The 22,759-nt window shown below is 37.1% G+C and overlaps 3 protein-coding genes and 1 non-coding gene across 5 annotated transcripts; 3 read left to right on the top strand and 1 right to left on the bottom strand.

The window, feature by feature from the left end:
- The first annotated feature begins 1,348 nt into the window (after window positions 1-1,348).
- On the top strand, window positions 1,349-6,130 carry LOC116131239 (calcium-dependent protein kinase 1). The gene is made up of 8 exons (XM_031416886.1): window positions 1,349-2,054; window positions 2,640-2,783; window positions 2,980-3,132; window positions 3,338-3,453; window positions 3,896-4,063; window positions 4,560-4,687; window positions 4,858-4,957; window positions 5,680-6,130. The coding sequence occupies exons 1-8, from the start codon at window positions 1,379-1,381 to the stop codon at window positions 5,761-5,763; spliced, it is 1,569 nt and encodes a 522-aa protein (XP_031272746.1). The 5' UTR covers window positions 1,349-1,378; the 3' UTR covers window positions 5,764-6,130.
- A 1,535-nt stretch (window positions 6,131-7,665) lies between these two features.
- Window positions 7,666-13,784, top strand: LOC116131238 (potassium transporter 3). 2 transcript variants are annotated; one of them, XM_031416885.1, is made up of 9 exons: window positions 7,666-7,886; window positions 8,275-8,518; window positions 8,608-8,856; window positions 8,964-9,014; window positions 9,475-9,735; window positions 9,822-9,874; window positions 11,065-11,176; window positions 11,534-11,788; window positions 12,276-13,784. In XM_031416885.1, exons 1-9 carry the CDS (start codon window positions 7,884-7,886, stop codon window positions 13,367-13,369), a joined length of 2,322 nt encoding a protein of 773 aa, XP_031272745.1. In that variant the 5' UTR covers window positions 7,666-7,883; the 3' UTR covers window positions 13,370-13,784. The 2 variants fall into 2 exon arrangements, with proteins under 2 accessions (XP_031272745.1, XP_031272744.1); XM_031416884.1 differs by having other exon boundaries at window positions 8,272-8,518.
- A 411-nt stretch (window positions 13,785-14,195) lies between these two features.
- LOC116131287 lies at window positions 14,196-16,647 on the top strand. The gene is made up of 4 exons (XM_031416949.1): window positions 14,196-14,555; window positions 14,749-14,901; window positions 15,412-15,483; window positions 15,960-16,647. The coding sequence occupies exons 1-4, from the start codon at window positions 14,409-14,411 to the stop codon at window positions 16,626-16,628; spliced, it is 1,041 nt and encodes a 346-aa protein (XP_031272809.1). The 5' UTR covers window positions 14,196-14,408; the 3' UTR covers window positions 16,629-16,647.
- Window positions 16,648-18,271: 1,624 nt separating this feature from the next.
- TRNAL-CAA lies at window positions 18,272-18,355 on the bottom strand. Its single transcript has one exon. It is a non-coding gene; the product is annotated as a tRNA-Leu (tRNA).
- Window positions 18,356-22,759: the final 4,404 nt, after the last annotated feature.

Raw genomic sequence — 22,759 nt, 5'->3', positions numbered from 1 at the left:
AATCTACAAGTTCCCATCAATGCTTTCATAAATTACAGATTCTCATCCTTAAATTAACAGGAAATTGTTTAATCTAACATTGAAAATAACCCTAAACTTCTCAAATTCATCTTTGAAATGACCATTATGGCCTGTTCCCAGCACAGTCGACCCCTTCCCGACACCACCATTACAATCTGCTCAACCCCCACATCAAAACCCCTAACCACCCGCTTGATTGAATCCTCCAATCGCAGCTTAGTTCCAATCAGCATTTCATCTAAATTCTAGCAGATCCCGGCACCGTAAACCACCTCCAACACCACCAATAGCATTAATAGCTCCCCCCACCCCAATCAAAACCCCCAACATCACCTATCACAATTGTCTGTCGATCACCGCTGCCTTCCAACCAAATTCCGGTACCTCGCTAAGGTGCAATCAGGTGAAAAAGTTAGAGATTTTGGTGAAGAGGATAAGGGGATGTTGATGGTGGTGTTGGGGAGGTCTAATGGTGCCGGAATTAGGCCAGATTTTTGGCTTGGCCAGGATCTCTTCTAGGGGTTATTTGAGAGAAATTTGAGATGTGGGAGTTATTTTGAGAGAAAAGTGACGATGTTAATTTAAGGATGTGAATTTGTAATTTATGAAACTATGGGTGGGAACTGGGTATTCGCCAAACTTGGGTGGGAAAAGTGGTAGTTTATGATAGTATCCAAGGGATAACTCAATAAAGGGTTAATTACATTTTAGTCCTTAGAGTTTTGATTCACTATAAGGACATATTTATTTTTAACCGGAAAAAATGTTCTCTAATATGAGAGATGTTAGTATGAAATTAACGGGTGGAGGGCAGATTTGACTTTTCAACAATAAAACTAAAATTAAAATAATATCAAATATATATTTTTCAATTATTATACTAAAATTAAGAATTTGGTGTGGACTACAACGGAAGACTTGGTGAAAAACAAGTGCGAGTGCTATGAATTGCAAAAGAGTTTTTTCACATTTTTTTGTTGTTGTGTAGATTGAGTTGATTTAAAATTTAATTTAATTTTCATTTTTTTTCGAAAATTTTTTATTAGGGATATTTTAGACTTTATATAAAAGACTCTAAATAATGTAACAGAATTCAATGATGACTATTAGTTTCAGGGACTAATTTGTTCATGAAAAATTAATATGTACTTACTTGCCAAACCTATAAGTCGGGGGCGGCATAATTTTTTTCCTCATTCCATAAATAGCAACGCGGAAGGGCATATTAGTAATCTCATAGATCACGATTCAGACATGAAAAATCTCCAACCGAAGCAAAAACTCAACCCTCCATTGACTCACTCACTTAGTTTTCTTCTCTCTCCCTCTCTCTCTCTCTTGACTATCGTTGACCAAAATGGGTAACTGCAGTGGCCTCCCATCTGATCAAACCCAACTCCCGACGACCACCACCGAATCTGGACCCCGCCACCACTCCAATGGCCTCAAAATCCACCCTCCATCTTCTTCCTCCTCCTCCACCGCCACCACCGCCACCACCACATCAACCAACGCATCAACCGTTGGCCGCGTCTTGGGCCGGCCCATGGAGGACGTCCGGTCCACTTACATCTTCGGCCGCGAGCTCGGACGTGGCCAGTTCGGTGTCACTTACTTAGTAACGCACAAAGAAACTAAACAACAATTCGCGTGCAAGTCAATCGCCACGCGCAAGCTCATCAACCGAGATGACATCGAAGACGTCCGTCGCGAAGTCCAGATCATGTACCACCTCACGGGTCACAGGAACATCGTGGAGCTGAAGGGCGCGTATGAGGACCGGCACTCGGTCAACTTGGTCATGGAATTGTGTGCGGGAGGGGAGCTGTTTGATCGGATCATAGCTAAGGGGCATTATTCTGAGAGAGCTGCCGCCAATTTGTGTAGACAGATTGTGACCGTGGTGCATAATTGTCATTCTATGGGTGTTATGCATAGGGATTTGAAGCCTGAGAATTTCTTGTTGTTGAACACTGATGAGGATTCGCCTTTGAAAGCTACTGACTTTGGGCTCTCTGTGTTTTTCAAGCCAGGTGAATGCCATTTCATTTCTTTATTTTTGTTTTTCAGTTGGTGTCATGGTAGAGTAGTTGATTATGGATTTATGAAGAAGAGGCAATGTAGGATGGAATTAGTTGGGATTTGAGTTGATAATGTAGAAATTCTGTTGATTGTTGTATTGCAATATGCTGTCATTTCCAAGTAAATAAACGAAATAATTAGAGTAATGCTACACTTATAAACTAAGTATAAGACTTTGTATCTCGAAGGTTGTGGCAGCTGATTTGGGATGGGTTATATCCCTTAAGATATCATCGAATTTAATTGATGTTTGACAAGTCTATTGTAACATCACTTGGGATATAGAGTTGGGAAATAAACTTTTAAGTGTGCGATTATTAAAATGATTATGATCATTCAATTTTTTACATGTTACTTTCTCTTTAATCGAATGTTGCCATTCAAACAGTTAACCATATCTTTTGTTTGAGTTTTAACTTTCATTTATTTATTGTATTTACATTGGAGTTTGGACTGTGGAGGGTTTTCCTTTTGACCTTACTTTTGATGGCACGCTGATGATGAATTTGAACGATATAGTGTGAGTGTTATTGCAGGAGACGTGTTTAAGGACCTTGTTGGAAGTGCGTATTATGTAGCTCCTGAGATATTGCGCAGGAGTTATGGAGCTGAGGCAGATATTTGGAGTGCTGGAGTGATACTATACATTCTTCTTAGTGGAGTTCCTCCATTTTGGGGAGGTAAGGATTTTTTTCTCATGAAGTAACAGAACTTGAAGTTTGTCACTGGTTGTGAAATAAAACCATATGATAAGGTTTTGTTTAACTTTCTTGTGTCATATCTGGAGTACTTAGTAACCAACTAATTTGCAAATCTCATTGGTCAGTGATAGCTTAGCTGTTGTTTCTCTCGATTACACCTTTCTTTCATATGTAGAAAATGAACAGGGTATCTTTGATGCCGTTCTGCGGGGGCATCTTGATTTCTCATCTGAACCTTGGCCCAGCATATCCAGTAGTGCCAAAGATCTTGTGAAGAAGATGCTGCGTGCTGATCCTAGAGAACGGCTTTCAGCCGTTGAAGTTCTAAGTAAGTTCTGTTATCTCAGAAGACTATATAGTCATTAATAATTTTGCTAAGGCATAAGGAATTCCAATGCTTATAACAGGTTCATTGTGAAGTGCACACTATCATTTGTTTGTTTTTTCTTTTTTCCTGCTGATCGCTTTTGTTCATTTTATTGGGTTTCTTGGCATTCATTAACTGAAAAGCTAAACACTGAAATGCAATGCAGATCACCCATGGATGAGAGAAGATGGTGATGCCTCTGATAAGCCTCTTGATATTGCTGTTTTAACTAGAATGAAGCAATTCAGGGCAATGAACAAACTTAAAAAAGTAGCCCTAAAAGTAAGCATGACTGCATGACTTACTTCAGTTGTTTTCAATATATCAGCATTGTTTTCTAATCTTTTTAGAGACAATTGGGAAATGAATTGCAGAGAGGAAGACAATATAAATGGGATAAGGTCTGTTGACCTAAAAAGATGAAATATAAGCGTACAAAAGTACATTTATTCTTAAAACACTGCTAGACAGGTGGAAACTCATGGGGTTTCAGTTGTCCTCTTAGTGTTCTGACGTGGCGGCCTCTTTTTAGGTGGAAAATGTACCGTAGTTCATAAAGTTTTTTATGAATGAATTTAAAAATTTATTGTCTATTGAAGTAGGTGCAGGCATCTGCTGTGCCTGAGCACTAGGTTCTAGGTGCAATGATGTTAAAAACATTGTAATCCTTAACTTCGTGGAGTTCTACAATGTAGTATAATAAGAATTTCTTTCTTTCTTTCAGGTGATTGCTGAAAATCTTTCTGAAGAAGAAATTATGGGTTTGAAGGAAATGTTCAAATCCATGGACACAGATAATAGTGGAACTATCACTTATGAAGAGTTGAAAGCCGGTCTTCCTAAGCTTGGCACCAGGCTGTCCGAGTCTGAAGTGAGGCAATTAATGGAAGCGGTAATGCCTTTGGTCTCTTTTACATTCAGTTATGCTTGACTTTTTAACTATATATGAATGGTTTACACCCATTCCTACAGATGTGTACTGAGTCTTCGATGGGAAAAAAGTCATTTTCCTCACAGAACTATTGTGGATTTGCTTTTTGTGCATACAGTGAACTTGGCCCAAGCCCTAGCTTTATGCTTTTGGTCCTGATTAGGAAAAGGAAGCTTGTAGAATTGGTCTAGATTAGGAATGGGCTAAATTCTTTTCAAGAACACATTTTTTCTTGATTACCAGCTCTCTGGTTCACATCTTGATTTGATATGTAATTACTTAAATGTTTCACACATTTTTCAATCCTCAATACTACTGATACTGGGCATATACCTGGCTGCATTTTTTAGCCAACAAATATAGTTTGCTCTAGTTTCTTTGTCAATGCTGAATGAAGATATCATGCCTTTATTTCTTTGCGGTTCAACTGAAAGTGCAAACCTGGTTATTTTCTCAGGCTGATGTTGATGGAAATGGAACCATTGATTACATTGAGTTCATAACAGCTACCATGCACATGAACAGAATGGAAAGAGAGGAACATTTATACAAAGCCTTTGAATATTTTGACAAGGACAACAGTGGGTATGAAAACTTCTTCTTCTCTGTCTCTCCCTTTTTTTTTTTTTTATTTTGTGTGTGTGTGTGTGTGTGTTACTAGTAATATATGTTAACAATTTACTTTACCCAATTTTATGTAAAAGCAGTTTCGTTATATCTTATGCTGGTTATGGGTTCCCTGCTTCTCAATGTAGGTACATTACAATGGAAGAGCTGGAACATGCTCTTAAGAAGTATAATATGGGTGATGCGAAAACAATAAAAGAGATTATTGCAGAAGTTGACACAGACAATGTATGTTTCTTCCTCCTTTTCTTCATATATAAGCATTCTTGTTTATAATCCAATTTAAAACACAGATTGCTTTTCACACTTAATAATCAAGATTGTGATCTACTACAAAACATGGACAAAACATGTTTTGATGATTGATAATACGTAGAGTGCTGAGAAACATAATCTGTTATTGGAAAAGAAAAAGCCTAGAGAAGATCTTAAGTGCAGAATGCACCCAGTGAAAATTTGATAAACCGAAAAAACAAAAAGTTGTTGCATGATGTCATATATTTAAATTGTAGTGTTTTGAAATTCTTTTTTGATATGAACATTTGCCAAGTTAGGAGAAATCATGTAAAATTTCATATGTTAATGACATGGTGACATTATTTTGCTTATATTCATGAAGCTGCAAATGTAGTTAAATTCTTGATATCTTTGACAAAACCGCTATGAATTTGGTTTCCAAAGATACATTTACAGTTAGAAATTTGTAGATCATTAAATAGTTTTAGAAAAATCCTAAGGTCTCGAGTTTGGAGCTCAAGAAGATTGATGAATTCTCTGCCTCTCTAGATTAATTTTGTCCATTTAATACACCATTGTCTCTGATCATTTAACTGTGCTATTGCTCTGCATGTCATGATTTAGCATTCTGTTCAACCAAGCAAAACCTTGCTGTCAATATATCATGACAGTTGCCTCTTCACAAATGATATATAACCTGAGTCATATTGCAGGATGGAAGAATTAACTATGAAGAGTTTGTGGCGATGATGAAAAAAGGCAATCCTGATATAGTAACAAACAGACGGCGAAAGTGAGCCTATTGCAGTTGGCATGTTTGCTGGCTCAAATTCCTGTGTCAACTGGTTTCTTAATGCATTTGGATGGTGTTTCAACTGGTTATAATCTCAGTTTAATATGCCACCTGAGATTGTACTTGATTGTTTGTGCTCTTCTATATCTGCCTTTTACATTCATAGAAAGGTAGATAGATAGACTGGTATCACGGGAGAATGTAGTTGTTTTTGAGGTTTTTGGTAAATTATTGGTTAAATGCTTGAATATTTTGACTCTTGTGAATGTATATGAATTCTATAAATTTAGGGAACCTTCATGTTATTCCAGTCCAGGTTTGTCTTATAGTGACTATAATTCCATGCCACTGTTCCTATTGAGAATGAAATGAGTGAAAAATATTTAAGTTTTTAATCTACATTCTGTTTGCTTTCAGATTATGTCATGATTGATGCAAAATTTAAGCGATCATATCATATACATTCATATTCATCCAATTATATTGAAAATAAGCCTCCCTCGACCCACCTTGGGTAGTTTAAGACTTTAAGTGGTAGGTCGAATGTTGAGATATGCGGTTAAGGGGTACAATCTCAAGGAGTCCTTTTTATTTACACGTAATCAATGTTTTAAAACTCAATTTGGGGTGAAACCTGGCAAAGTTGTCAGGTCTCAGGTTGATCGGTTTGACAGGCTGTCAAATCGGGGGACAAAAACTTTTAAAATTTAGCAAACACACCCTTGAAAACTACAATTAAGTTCCTATAGGTATGAAATTTAGCAAATACACCCCAAATACAAATTGGCCGGCGACACTCTAAATGCAACCCCACTCGTCCAATGAGCCCATTCCCCTAAAAATTTACCCAATATCTGGTTGGAATCGGTTCAATTTTGGCTAGATTTTACCAAAGCTAGCGTCGACATTCCAAGCCAGATCTTAACAATGTTGACGTCGACAACCCTCCCCATCATCCTGAAAATACTCCCCTCTTCCTCCTGATCAAAACCCACCGCACCCCGCCCCCATTAGCCCCTACAATCGCCAGCAAAAGCCAGTTGTTGGCGCCACTAGTATTTTTTAATTTCCGATTGATTTACTCACCAAAAATCAACTCCATCACCACCATTGCATTCGCCAGCAATTTTTCTTCAAAAAACCTTCAATTATTCACCGATCATCATTTGAAATTCTAGGATTTTAGGTGAATAGGAAAAATATAAACATGTCTCGGTGAAGCTTTTAGTTCCTAGTTATACCGATTAAACAGATCAGGCGGGGCCAATTTTAAAACAGTGCACGTAATACTATTCCATTTTAATAATTAATGCTAATTGGATCAATAGTCGTGTTACACTTTTATGTCAAAAATTTGTATTACAAAAAATCTTGCCTCTTATAAGAAATTAAAATATTTAGAATATATAGCAATGATAATAGAATTTCAAAAAGAAAAAATTAATTATGAAAAATTAATTTATATGATTAATCTTAAAATGGATAAAAAGCTTCTCATTAGTAATTCAATAATGGTGAGTTATTAATAGTAGATGACCAAAAGTCCAATAATATAAAGAGCAGTATTATTTAAGCCCCGTCTAAACTTTTTTTAAGCCCCAAAATCAATTAAATTTAAATATATTTTATTTCATTTCAAAATTAACAATTTTCTAATTTTTGTTAATTTTTTTATTTTTTAAATATATGTTTTTTATTTTTTAAAATTATATATTTGTGATTTAGAAAACCCAAAAAACAAAGTTGGAAAAAATATTTTAAACAAGAAGTCATGAGTTTTTTTTAAAAAAGAAAAAAAGTTAAAAAAATAGAAAATTAGAGAAATTAAAAAGATTAACAAAAATGGTAATTTTAAAATAATTCAAATTTATTTATTTTTTAATTGATTTTGGGGTTTTGAAAGAGTTTGGGTAAGACCAGGGAAATCTAATCTAATCCTCTGAATTCTAACATCTCCGGGGGCCCATTCGACCAGACCAGTGAACAGAAGAACAAGATTAACGACATCCAAAACTAAGTACGCGCGAGGTTTGGATCAGTTCGTTACAACAACGTTCGACAGATTCGATTTACACCTCTACACCATCCACAGTTCATGTTCAGAACCAAACTCATTCCAATAATATGGTATGTTTTTCAACATTTCCCGACTAAATTCTGCTTTTTCATAATTTTGTTCCTTTTTTAGCTCGATTTAGTGATGGATTTGTAGAAAATTATTGATCTTTTGCGTTGACCCACGTGAAGAAGATAAATTTTGAGTGAAATGCAATGTAATAACTGTTGTATTTTGACCGATGGGATCATTTAAGGCTAAAAATATGAAGGAAATTACATATGTAGATCACTGAATTAAACATTTGATTAGGTTTATGCGAGATTTTAATCTAGTATGGGTTTATTCTGAAAGTTATAAATGGATAACGAGTTTATTAGCTAATTGGAATAGTGAAAAACTTAACTTTGATGGGTTGTGGATAATGTCTTTGTTTGGTTTTGATTGGTGTTGAAGCAGGTTGACAATAAAAGGACATTTAAACAAATCCTCCTTTTAGCATATCAGAGTTTTGGTATTGTGTTTGCTGACTTGAGCATTTCTCCCCTTTACGTTTATAAAAGTATATTTTCTGGAAGATTGGGTAATTTTCAGAGTGAAGATGCAGTATTTGGGGCATTTTCCTTGATATTCTGGACTTTCACTCTTCTTTCGCTGTTCAAGTATGTCATTATTTTGTTAAATGCAGATGATAATGGCGAAGGTAAGTTCTCACGTTTTTCCAAAGGTGATCATTCATAATTTTATGTTTTTGCTATAAATTTTTTGTTTTACTGTCGGGACAATTTGCAGGAGGAATTTTTTCTTTATATGCACTCCTCTGCAGAAATGCAAAGTTTGGTTTACTTCCTAATCATCAAGCAGCTGATGAGGAGCTTTCTACATATCATGCCTCTGGTTACTCGAGTAGAAATATACCTTCCTCCCCATTGAAATCTTTTATGGAGAGTCGCAAAAAAGCAAAAACTGGTTTACTTCTTGTAGTTTTGCTTGGCACTGCCCTGGTTTTCTGTCTTGGTGTCCTCACACCAGCAATATCTGGTAAGAGTGCTTTCTTTTTACCCCTTTAATCTCTTATACTGTATCTTTCATTCATTCTTACCTGGTTCTTTGTATAGCTGTGCTTATAAATTTTCGCTGTTTCGCAGTTCTTTCATCCATTGATGGGCTGCAAATCCGATTACATGATAAGCACGGTGGTGAGTGCAGCTTTCTGTTAAAAAAAAATTAAAAAAAAATTCTTCATTTTGTTTGTTACCCCTAATCTCCTAATAAGAATGTGGTTCAATGCTTATGAAGCCCGGGATGATGTTGCCTGGTCATAATAAAAGTACTAAAGTTTTTTATTTCTTTCAAACAATCCTGTCTTAAAGATATTGAACACCCACCTTTTCATTTGCTAAGTTTCAATAATGGAAGAGAGAAAGGTTTGGTCTCCCTGATGGTGGGATCATGATGGATAAAGGCAGAAGATAATTTGGTAAAGTCTTATTTCAGATGCTTTTAGCACTGATAGCAAGGATGTTGAAAAGGGAACAACACAAAGATGGGAACATTGAACAAATATTTGAATGAATTTTCTATTTCTTCCATGTGCATTCATCCATCTTAGATTCATGTCATTCCATTCAAGATACTAACTTTTCTGCAAACATACAGGTATGGTGGTTTTCATAGCATGTCTTGTATTGATTGGCCATTTTGTTTTGCAATACCGTGGCACCTACAAGGTGGCTTTTCTGTTTGCTCCCATATTGATTTTATGGTTATTGTCCATTGCCGCTGTTGGCATCTACAATATTGTCAAGTGGAATCCAAGAGTATATCAAGCCCTTTCTCCATATTACATTTACAAGTTCTTTAGGGAAACTGGAAAAGATGGTTGGATTTCTCTTGCAGGAGTACTTCTCTGTGTTACTGGTAAATATGACATTTGGAATTTGTTGAAGTACAATTTATAAGGATTGCTGTTACTGGATTCAAGTTGCATTTCTTGTCAAGTGCAGGAAGTCAAACCATATTTCAAGACCTTGGCCAATTCACAGCTGCATCAATAAGGGTATGCACTTCCCATGACTGTGAAAGATTGACTTCATGAGAAATTAATTTATAACCAGTTGTTTATTTAAATTCTTCTTTGGGAGTGTCTTTAATAGTTCCTGAGACTTAGGTCTGATTGAGGCTCTGGACTTTCCAATTTCCATGAGAGGCGCATTAGGAAAATCTTTTTGAATGTATATGAATGGAGGGCAATATACTGTCTTTAAACTCTCTTTGTTTTAGCAATCAAAATGATTATAGTATTTGATTTGATGTTACCTCTAATTAAGATACCTTAGTGATTTGTTACTTAGTAGCATTTGTCATAAGCAATTAAGTTAGTACCCCAAAAAGTTTTTCTTCTTGGAATGATCCAAGTATAAAACTCCAATTTGTGTATCTGTGTATGTGTTGCTTGAACGGATAATTTCTCTTCTGTGCTTATGAGAAACTTATACATAATCTATTTGTTCATGATGCATGTGTTGCTTTTGGCTTTGCTCAGGGCTGAAATTTTTTTTTCATATATAAATGTTTATCATCACTGCATTTTAAGGAGGAATGAAAACATTCTACTCAAGTTCTCCATTTCATTATGTCAGAGGGAGAGATTGCTCTTGGTGATTTATTTTCTTAAATAATTTTTTGTTCTCTGGAAATATCATGGCTGGCTTGATTCTCATAAACATTGATATACTAGTTAGTGGGGACTTCACATGTTGAGAGAATTATTCAGCATTTTTTTTTTCTGAGGAGCAATCTCAATTGCCTAGTTTATTCTCAGTTCTTTCTATTGCTAAACAATGAAGCCATGAATATTGGAATCATCATGGTTGTAATCATGAAAATTTAGCTTCCTGGCTTTAGATACATCATTAATCAAATCCTGCATGGTCATATGCATAATTGAAGAAGGTGAAATGGAATTTTTAATGAGTTGAGAATGGTGATTATGCTGTCATCATGTTTTTGCTAGCAGGTTTTCCTCTTTCATCATGATTGGTAGTTGAGCAGTTTGTACACTTTGATAATTCTCTTGAAATATGAAGCTCAAAGCTTGCACTTGACTTGCATCTCATTTTACATCAATAGTTCCTATTATTGAGCTAGTTAGATGCGATCATTGAACCATTGTTCTGATTATTCATCTCCATATGCACATTCTACGTATCTACAAGAAACATTGATAGAACTTGTTATCTTGTGCAGCTTGCATTTTGCTTTGTTGTTTACCCATGTCTAGTGCTTCAATATATGGGACGGGCTGCATTTCTTTCAAGAAATTTTTCTGCACCTTTAAACTTTTATGCTTCCGTCCCAGGTAAGCCTCTCTGAACTTTAAGGTATTCTCTTTGTTATAAAACTTTAATTTTACTTAAAAGTTTCAAGCAAAATACTGTCAAATATTATTTCCCGTCAAAATAATATTTATCTTAATTTAAATAGAGAGATGATAGGGTTAGTTACTGTTTACATGGTGATTGGTTAAGTGAGAATAAGCTCATTATCATCTCTCTTTTTCTATGCACGCACAATGATGGTAGTTTATTCACTATCATTTTTGAAGTAAAATGTCTTCCATGTTATAGCCTTTCTAGAATCACATCACTTCAAGATTTATTCCAATATATAATTTATTTTTGTTTTTATTAACTGAATGTTCTTGAGAAATTTGTAGATCTACTGTTTTGGCCATTTATTGTCTTGGCAACTTTGGCTGCAATTGTTGCCAGTCAGGCCGTCATCTCTGCCACATTCTCAACTGTTAAGCAATGCTATGCATTAGGATGCTTTCCCCGTGTCAAGGTTGTGCATAAATCAAGATGGATACGTGGTCAGGTATACATCCCAGAGATAAATTGGGTCCTTATGATTCTCAGTCTGGCAGTTACAGTAGGCTTTCAAGACACACTTCGTTTGGCCAATGCTTATGGTAAGTCATCTTTGGTCCAAGAAATCTGTGAAAGGTTGAGGAAGTTCTTATTTTCTAATGACGTTTTTTGTGTAAATCTGATTAAATTTATAGAGGTATCAATTTGTAGACTTTGTGTTCCTTTGTTTTCTATTAGAAATAATTTCCCAAAGTTTTCTTCATTGTTTATGATGGACTTGAGCCTTGCTTGAATTATGTATGTTTTGTTTTAGAATTTGTGATTTCTTTGCTTCTAAAATTACTTGAATAATGCATATGGTCCTCTTGGTGCTGGGAAACTTCTATTTGACGATATGGAGGAGGTGAAGTGCTCTACTTCATCCATTCTGTTTTCACTCAGCCCATGATTCATGGTCTTTGAATCTACTGTTGTCTTTTTCCTTTGCTAGATATATCTCAATGCTTGTTGGCTGGAGTTTTTAGTGATAAAAAAGTATATTGGTTAAATCGTTTTTTAATTGGAAATGATGTTTCTATCTAAATTCAGGGTTGGCAAGCATGGCTTTGGCATTTATAACAACATGTTTAACGACTCTGGTCATCAACTTTGTATGGCATCGGAGTCTCATATTTGCCCTTCTGTTCGCACTATTCTTTGGATCTATTGAGATCATGTACCTCTCTTTGGCGTGCGTGCAAATCCCCAAGGGTGGATGGACTTCTGTCATGCTCACTGCAGTCTTTCTGGTCATTATGTTTGTGTGGCATTACGGCAGCAGGAGGTGGTATTTATATGATCAGCATAACAAAGTATCCATGAAATGGATTCTTAACCAAGGCCCAAGTCTTGGGGTTATTAGGGCTCCTGGAATTGGCCTCATCTTCACTGGATTGGCAAATGGAGTCCCAGCCACGTTCACCCATTTCTTAACCAACCTACCAGCATTTTACCAAGTGGTTGTCTTCGTCTGTTTTAAGACTGTTCCTGTTCCGTATGTTCCTCATAAAGAACGATATCTCATAGGCCGGGTTGGCCCCAAATCTCATCGGATGTACCGCTGCATTGTTCGAAGTGGCTACAAAGATGTCCAGAATAATGTTGATTTTGAAAACGACCTTGTGATGAGCATAATAGAATTTATCCAATTGGAAGCAGAAGGCTTTGAAAACCCAGATGGTTCTGTGGATGGTTGGCTAGCAGTTGTGAGGACATCTGAGAAGTTTGGCAAACGATTGGCAACGTCAGAATTGGACAACAGAGAAGAAAGTAGCAGTAGTTCAGGACCGCCATTTATTGGGAGTAGCAGTAGATCACCTGCTCTGCAGAAGTTGAAGTCCTTGTATGAGTGGGAATCATCTCCCAGCTTTAGGCCACCAGTTCAACTCAAGTTGGTAGATACAAAATTTAAGGATATGCGCGTGAAGGAAGAGCTCTTGGAGCTTATAGAAGCCAAGTATGTTGGTATGTCATATATTATAGGCCACTCTCGTATAAAGGCCAAATGGAACGCATCATTCTTGAAGAGATTTGTGATCAATGTGGCCTATTCTTTCTTGCGTAAAAACTGTCGGTCCTCTGCCGTGGTCTTGAACATACCTCATATTTGTTTGATTGAGGTAGGTATGAACTACTATTTGTAGTCCAATTTCTTGGGATACATCTTCTGGCTGCAAAAATTGCATGGAGTTCTTTCTCCAGGAATTATAGGCAGATCTCAAGACACAAGGGAAGAGGTACATTTGACTAATAAATTGTTGGGTGATTTTTGTTTGCGACTGGTAGAAGCTCTCCCACAGGCTGGCTTTGGAGTTTTGAAGCCACGGCATTTTTGTTTATTGTGCTCTTCTCCTGTTTCTAAACCGAATGTTTCCATTAAATTATTATTCATGGTTCCAAAGCTTTTTGAGGTTATGAATGGTGAAAGGTGACATTAGGATTAATTTTTATTAGGAATTTGTCCAAATATATCATGCTATGATGGTTAATTAGTGTGGAAAATTGTGTATATCTTAACTTTGTATCTTAAATAATGTGCAAGGAATTTTTTTTTTTTTTTTTTTTTTATGATGATGATAATCGAGGTGTTGAGGTTAGTTTACGTGCACCTTAACTAGTCTTTTCGGATTATGAAACTTCTTACCTTTTTTTTTTTTTTTAATGATGATTGGGAATGTTAAGGTTAGTGCACTTTTAACTTACTATATATAAGTAATAAATCAACTTCAGAGATTTGTTTGATCATCTTTAATACAACCGAACTCTAAGTTCTAACTACAGTTAACATTAATTCACGAATCTGACAATTAATCATCATCACAAAACTCGTCGGGGCCCAAACAAAGGCCCAAATGACTACGCAAAAAAATCCGAAGATCGGAAAAATGGCATCCAATTGGTATATGTGTATCCATCCGTGATGAGAAGAGTAGCTCTACTGCTATAGGCTCTGGCTCATCTCTATCTCTCTCTCTCTCTCACTGTAAAACAACAACCAGCTTTTGCCCTTCTCTAACTAACTTCAAATATTCCATTCCCCCATAAAATTAGGGTTTTTTTCCATAAAATTAGGGTTTTTTTCTCTTGACGTTTTCCCCTAATTCTAATTCCTTACTTCTCTGCACTTCCTCCGATGCTATTAATAACTATAACTCCAACTAGGGTTTTTCGTAACCGGACCCAATGTTGAGCACTTGCTCTCATTCTCTCTCTCACCGTCCCATTCTCTTACCTTCCGTTTCTAAACTTAGGGTTTCCAATCGACCTGCCCCATTTTCTCTCTCCCGTACTTCTCGGATCTTCGATTCTAATTTCAAGTTCCCCAGAAATGTAAGTAGTTGTTGAACCATGCTCCTCCAGTTTTTGAAATTGTAGTTTCTTTAAATTTTAAAGTTGAACTAGAGTTAGCTTCTGTTTTTTTCTGGATTTTTTTTTTTTTTTTTTTTGTCTCTATATGTCGAATTTAGGAGCGTTTCATTGAATTTTTTTTATTTGGTTTTAATGATTTGGTTGTGCTTTGCAGAAATGGAAAATTTCGTGTTTTAGGCGCGAGGAAATATCACCAGAAAGCTCAAAGCCCGAATTTATAGAACATTTGTTGCCAGAGGAATTGGTTAAACCTGAAGTCGAGAAGTCAAAATCCGGTAAAAGAGATTGGGCATCAACTCTTCGAGAGGTAATTTAATGTGCTGCTTTACTTGATTTTATGTACAGTCTTCTGAATGTTATGTGCCACTTTACGATAAGTTCCTTCAGTTTTACCCAGTTAGATTCCATCGGTTAAATTTATTTATGGACATCTTTTCGTGGCAATAATCTAGGATTTCACACTGCACTGGGCATTGGTAACATAGATGACCTAATTGAACTGATGTCTTAGCAAACCTGAAATAATAGTGAAATTGAGAAGAAAATTTCAAAAGATCTACATTACAGATTTTCTGGGGTGGTTGCCAAATGATTTAACTAAAATGAAGGGAAAGGAGAACTGGTTTTCTTAGAAAATTCTATCCAGATGTAGTATGACATGTTTTGGATCCATTTTTCTATCATTAGTTTCTGGAGAGAAGATTGGTCTGTCTACTATGTGGAATGTGTATGAATAACATCTAAAATAGAGTTAAACATAGTACAGATATCTCAAGATTTATCAATGTGTTTATTAATCATATTGTTTATATTCCAGGCTTCAGATGCAGTGTTAAGGGCCATTGGGAGCCGGTGGACTGTACCATGGACAGCAGAAACTATATTACAAGTAAGTGTTTCAACTTAATTGCATCAAGTTAACTGTATTATGATGCTATTTTGTTGGGAAAACTGCATGTAGCCCTAACCCCTGAGCTTTCTGCCTGTCATTTGCTATTGAGGATGAGTTGTTATCACTGAAAATACAAAATGTGCTTCTTAAACATGAAGAAGACAATGATAATTGCATTCATTTGCTAGTTATCCTCTTTAAGGATATGTATATAACTAAAAAACTAGTTTTGTGTAATGGATATCTGCACCTGGATGAATACATTTCCATTTGTTTATCAGCCTTCTGGTATTCTGATATAATGATATCATCCAAAAGTAGGAAGAAAGCTACCAACAACAGCAATTTCCCTCTAATCTTAGTTTTGAACTGTTTAAATTAGCTCCAGTAGACACTCTCATCTAATAAATTATACTGTTCTATTAGAAAATGGAATTAATTAAGGTGGCAATGACACTGTATCTGGTCTGCAGGTAATGCTTTTATGGGTTGCGGCATTTTGGTTCATAGGGTCTTGGGTGATTCCTTTTGCAGCCCATATAGCAGGTTTCAGCAAGGATTCTCTGACGTTTAGAGGACAGGCCTTATTCAGCCTCGTGACTGATGTAACTGAAGGGCTTGCTGGCATTGCTATCCTCCATCGCTGCCTGTCTCGGTTTCATCCCCTTCCATCTGATTGGTTTAGATTTAGCTTGAGGGGAACCTGGCAATTTGATGTTGCACTGGGATGTCTCATGTTTCCTCTGGTGAATCGGCTCTCACAATTCAACCTGAACTTGTTGCCCCTTATGCCCTCTGCACCTGTCACTATCTCAAGTGTTGAGCAGTCAATAATGGCACGGGATCCGGTTGCAATGGCATTATATGCAATAGTAGTGTCCATATGTGCTCCTGTCTGGGAAGAGATTGTCTTTCGGGGTTTCCTTCTCCCTTCGTTGACCAAATACATGCCTGTATGGTGTGCAATACTGGTGAGTTCAGTTGCCTTTGCTCTAGCGCATTTCAATGTACAGAGAATGCTACCGCTTATATTTCTTGGTGTGGTTATGGGTCTTGTATTTGCACGATCAAGGAATCTGTTGCCATCTATGCTCTTGCATAGCCTCTGGAATGGCTTTGTGTTCTTAGATTTAATGAGATAGCCTCTAGTTTTGTACTTCACATGTAGTTCAGTGCTGGGTCAAACCAATTTCGATGATGTGTGGATTCAGGCCAATGAGTGGGCTATGCGCCTTCCAAGAGAAATAATCTTATGCTCCTTACAAGAACAGCTGCTTGTTTTGTATGGGAAATGTTGATTGGTTTACATCCCCAACATTTGTATAGGTCCACCTAATTAATGCAAGGTCAGTTGATACTGATCGATAGTTCTGTAATGTTAAAAGAATTGGCCCTTTTCATTGTTGATGTCATTGATTATATGAGCAGTAAGCAAAAAATTACATGAACATTTAACCTTATTTTCAGCCTTCAGGAGATCTTCTATGCCAACATTTTAAGACTTTGTTTCAAATTGGTGGACAAACTGCTTGGTTAAAAAAGAAAAGGAAAAATTTATGGCTTGCCAATTGCTAGGAAAGATTCCCAAGCTAATTAAGAGAAGAGAAAACATTTCCCCGACTGTATCTGAGGAAAGTATTTTGGATAGTTTTTGTTCATGTATCGTTTATCAGCATCAATTTTTTGTGAATTTGGTTACTCTTTATACTTCCGAAGCTGTCTGTCCTAAGTTTTCTGCTTCGCTCCATAGTTTGCTTCAAAGTAATTACAGAAAACCTTTTTATAGCGATATTCTCTATAGGAATAAATTTTATATAGGTATTAAAAACTTTATTCTCAATTTAGGGTAATTATAAATAAGAATAAACTCTATTAAAATTTTCAAATTCTTGTTGGAAAGTTATCCCTACATAGTAATAATTATATGCATATTATAAAAAAATATATATATATATATATTACATTAAAGGTTTAAGATGAAATAAAATATTTATCTAAAGTTGTTTGGGACAATAAGTTATGTTTTAGAGTTGTTACCACTTCTTTTAACTTGGAGGTACATTACTCGTTAGCATGAATATTTTCTTGTTGAAGCCAAAACATTTTTAGTTTTTCAAGCATGTTTAGAGCTTCTTGGTACAAGACTTTTTGTATTTCCGTACTATCATCCTCATAATTATTTCCTTATGCTTAGTGTCTAATTGTAGCAATGATTTATTCTTCCGTTAAAGCATACATGATTTGTTGTTCATTTGGATGATTAATGAAGATATTAATATCCATTTGATTAATATAGTGAAGTTGTTAAATTTGATCACTCAATTCTACAATGACTCTTTGATTCTCCTCATCCACTTCAATTATAACTCGCAATTCATCAACATCAGGGATCTTAATTTTGTAATGCTTAAAACAATTAGCAATTGTATATGATTTTACGTTAATTGACCATGCAACAATTGCATTTACAATTCCATCAAAGATAATTATCTTTATTGATTTCAAAACACGATCTTTAATCCGTGAATTGAAATTCTAATATTGTACTACTAAAATATGAATTATGAAATAAGAAATTTTTGTAACTAACCACTGTTAAGTTATAACTTCTTCGTAATAAGAAAATTAATTAGTCTTACCATTAAGAGTTATGACTATGAAAAAATTTTACTGTATATTGATTCGATGTACATGTATAGCTAAGAGAATTTATTTTACACGCAAAATTCTATTTTTCCTCGGTCTCGGGTTTTGAGCAAAACTTAATCGAAAAAATCAGATTTTATGTCAGAAGTGGGATTTGAACCCACGCCCTCTCACGAAGACCAGAACTTGAGTCTGGCGCCTTAGACCACTCGGCCATCCTGACTGTCTGTAAGTAGACTAGTCTTTTTAATGATGTCCAAAATTAAAATACTTAAGAATTACCGAAGATAATTTGAAACAGAAATGAACAAGGGATAAAATTCCTATTGTATTATATTAAACAGTCTTAATCTCACAAGATATTTGTTAGAAAACAAAACTAGTTTCTCATCAATATCTCCAACAGTGTATAATAAGACATGATATATAAATAAAGAGAGATTATTTTCTCTTTCAATTTCCTATAATTTCAATCCTATATTATGGGTAGTAGTAGCCGACCTATTATCTGAGTATATTTGTAAAAAGCTTTTATGATTCTATTGGGGGCAATTTGATGCCTCACCTCCTCTCTCTTTCTTCCATAATTTTATTTTTTCACACCGCCCTCAGTATTGGTTTTCAACTACTTATGCAGGAGAGCATGTGAAGCTGATCTTGGATCACATCAAAACATGTTAGCTTTTGCAGGTTCACTAACTATTTCTATCAATACACCTTTCTGTCACCAATATCCCCATTTTCACATTTAATTCTTGAATTTTATTGCGTTGCCCCAAATGAATTTATATTTTTTTATATGCATGGTGCTTGGGGCCGCAGGGTGATATGAATGCGCATATCAGTAGCAATACTCATTCATTCAAGGTGGCTTATTTTCTTTATTTAAATTAACCCCACTTGCATTAATTCCATCTCAAGAAACTGTATTCTGAAAGTCTGACGCTATATGACAAATTAAACTGTACGTTTCTGAGAGTACTCATCCTTCGAGCACACAGCATCCCACCAGCCACCGCCAACCAATATTATTGATGCATCTGCAGAGCAGATATTTACAAGAGGGTTATGTAATCTGCAGCAAGATGATCTCAAAATGTGCTTGGTAGATCGAAAGTATTTTGTTTCACTTGAAATTTATACATAAAAGAATATTTGGAAATATCTTTTCATATGTCATTTTTGTGTCAATAATGCACTAACATATATATATAATGGCCCTGCGTGTACACCAACTTCATATATAATGCTTATCGATTATCCACTCAGGATTTGTCGTGCCAGCACCTAAATGGTGCTTTTGCTTTACTGTAATTTATGCCATATATGTTAAGTGAAGTTAGCTTAGGTAAGGTTTGATGGTAAAAGAGCAAAAGGGTCCAACATGAGTTCCTGAGTTCGAATCCTTTAGACACTAATAGATGTGGTCACTGAGAAGATTTACCGGTCGGTCACTTCAAGGCCTTGAGAGATTAATTGAAATACGTACAAGCTGGGTCTGACACCTCGTCATTAAAAAAAAAAAAAAAAAAAAAAAAAGTTAGCTTAGGGTATAGTCTTATAGAGTGGACAAATGGGTTGCGAAATGAGCCAATTTCCATCTGATGTTCCTTGTCTTCAGATCACGTAGAATACAACTCTAGTCCTGGAAGTAAATGATCAGCCAAACATTTGCAGGCCATTTTGCGAAAAGCCAATGTTACAGATGCCTGCTAAATGTTCCACTTGACATGGCCTTCATGTATTGGAATCCTAGCTGCTGCCACTCATCGCCCAGTGAATCTTTTACACAGTATCATGCATTCTTCTTGTTATGCCCAAAAAATATAGGGCTGACGTAAGGTCCAGTCAGCGTACAAAAGTTAGAACATGGGTTCACCCGTAGCCTGCTTCTGTCAGAATAGTGGGTGCACGTTAGACCTGCCAGGAGCAGTGGTGATTCCACGTGTCCAATCCCTGCACCAAATCGCGCAAATCACTATAGAAGGTGGGCAATGTGACATAAAAAAGGATTTGCACGGATAATCCCACCAACTCACAGATTCAGTGATGATTGTCTTAATCCATCCCACTATAAATTGAGAGCTCCTCTCTCATTCAAGGAATTCACACATTTTACTCTTGATTAGCTATTCTCTCTGTAAAATGAAAGCTTTCTCTTTCTTGTACCATCATTTTTAAGTCAGTCAACTCATGCGACCTGACCTCTATCATTAATAATATCACAGTGGATGTAGGACTTGTTTCCTTAGCATCCGAACCACTTTAAAAACGCTTGTCTTATTGCATTTACTCTCATTATCCTTTATATTCACGTGTGTCTTCTAGGCCAACTCAGCATTTCACACGTGCGTTTAGTTGGTGTAAAAATCACGCATTAACAGTTTGACACTAGAAGGAGGGCCTGATTTAGTGTTCATCCTTCATCAGGAGAATCTCTAACCCACTAGTCCTACAACAGCAAATGGCTCGCCAACCTCAACCTGAACCTGAGCAAACCAACCAGGGTGCTGAAGGAACCCCCTAAGTCCAAGGGGGTACCTCTTCCAAAATACCCTCAGTTCCGCAAGGCGCTGCAGGGGATATCTCATCAAGTTCACAACTTGACCCTGCCATTAGAAGTTACCTGGAGAGGTTTGACAGTACTTGCCAAACGGTCAACCGAAGGTTGGATTGTTTGGACAAGAGCGTGCCATCCAAGTCAGCTGGGGCGGTGTAACCGCCAAAAACGCCTGCAGGTCACGCAAAAGCGCGGCAAAGGGAAATAGCCAGTGCCGCGAACACTGCAGCGCGTAGACGAAAGGGTAAGCAAGTGGCAGAAAAGGGGCCTACGGGCTCCAAAGGGCTAGCGAACACCGACCGTGTCCCAAGCAGAGTACCAGTCTCGTTAAGACTCGGTGAAAAGACGCAGCCTGAGCTATCCCATGCCACGTCGCAGGTACACCCTAGTAAAAGCGCTGGGCGGGGTGATTCTTACCACCGCCAGTGGAACGATCCATATCGTCATCGTGCGAGAGGTTCCCACACTTCGCGGGGCGGTTCTTACCACCGCGAAGGTCCTGAAAATACCCCGCACTATCATCGCCATCACACGCCTCCAGCCAGGATGTGTCGAGAGTGGTTGGGACCGCCAGCCGAGGCGAAGAGGAACCCAGCCTCCGGACTTTTCTCAACCATAATCGCGAGGGTACTCGCACGGGTGAAAGTAATTCCCAAGTGGCTCCATTGCCACAAATTGAGGAGCTGCAACAAGTTCTAGACCGACTAAGAGCTCAGCAAAATGAGCAAGGGCAAGTCGCATCTGCGTCCCCCTTCTCTCCCGAAGTGCTAGCCGCTCCACTCCCACAGGGATTCAGGATGCCCGACATGCGGGCGTTCGATGGAAATGCTGATCCGCAGGATCATTTATATGAATTCAACGACCTGATGGAGCTTCACCAGGTCTTAGATCTAGCAAAATGCCGTTGTTTGGCAGTGACTTTGACCTCTCATGCCAAATGTGACTCAGGTCGCTCCCAGCGGGATCGATCAGTTCGTGGCCTCAGATGAACGCGACTTTCCTAAGGCATTTCCAGGCAAACCGAAAGTTTTCAATGCCTTTGAGCTACCTCAGCAATATAAGGCAAGAAAGGGACGAATCCTTCCAATCCTACATTGACCGTTTCCACAGAGAACTCAACAAGGTGACTCATACTCCTGAAGAGTCTGTTCGGACTCTCATTATAGCAGGAGTTCGTCCACAAATCGACATGTGGAAAGAATTACAGGTTGAGGACGATGTTTCTCTCACAGGATTCTATAAACTTGAGGAAAAGTACCTGCGAATAGAAAATTCATTGGCGGCACTCTGCTGTCGCGACCCCGATGCTTCAGGCAGTACGTCTGGTCGAGGGGAAAGCAGAAGAGCTGATCGTAGAGGGGTCGCTGACGATCAGCGAAAATGAAAGAAACCTCGATACGAGCCCAAAAAGTCTTATGCTCCTGTCCCTCTTCGCGATCGCGACAAAGACCAATATACGCCTCTGAATGCATCTGTATCGGCTATTCTCGATAAATCCGAAGAAGTCAGCCTGCTCGGAGAGCCTGAGCCCATGAAATATACTAGTCGCAATATGTAGCAAGTATACTAGTCGCACGAGTAATATAATGATGAGTGAGTATTGTTCCCACGAGGATTGGTCGCTAAGCACTAAGTTTACTACCGTTTTCTAGTTGAAGTAATCGAATTCTTTTGGATTTAAGGGAGCAAATTAAACTATAACTAAAACAAAACTTACTAAATTAAAGTTAAACTATGAAAGCAAGATTTGAAATGGGATAAAATCAATTCAAACAAACGGGTAGGGTTTTGACTTCATTCGGACTCTATGGGTTAAACTTTAAGAATTAAACTAAAATTCATATTCTCATGCATTGATTGTAAATCAAACTCTCTAAAGTATCCAACATACCTTCTTAGGCTATGTTGTCCTACGTAACCTTCCGCGCCCAAAAAATGGAAGTTAATAAATCTAAGTTCATTAAGCACAAGAATCCTAGATTGATTTCATTGGTTCTTGAATCTATCTCTAGCATCCAATAATACAATGGTGATTATCCAAGAAGCTTAACACGAATTATCTCTCAA

Source organism: Pistacia vera, unplaced genomic scaffold (assembly GCF_008641045.1).
Source record: "Pistacia vera cultivar Batoury unplaced genomic scaffold, PisVer_v2 Contig230, whole genome shotgun sequence".
Lineage (NCBI taxonomy): Eukaryota > Viridiplantae > Streptophyta > Magnoliopsida > Sapindales > Anacardiaceae > Pistacia > Pistacia vera.
The sequence above is the reverse complement of the archived record's forward strand: the minus strand, read 5'-3'. Positions and strand labels throughout refer to the sequence as shown.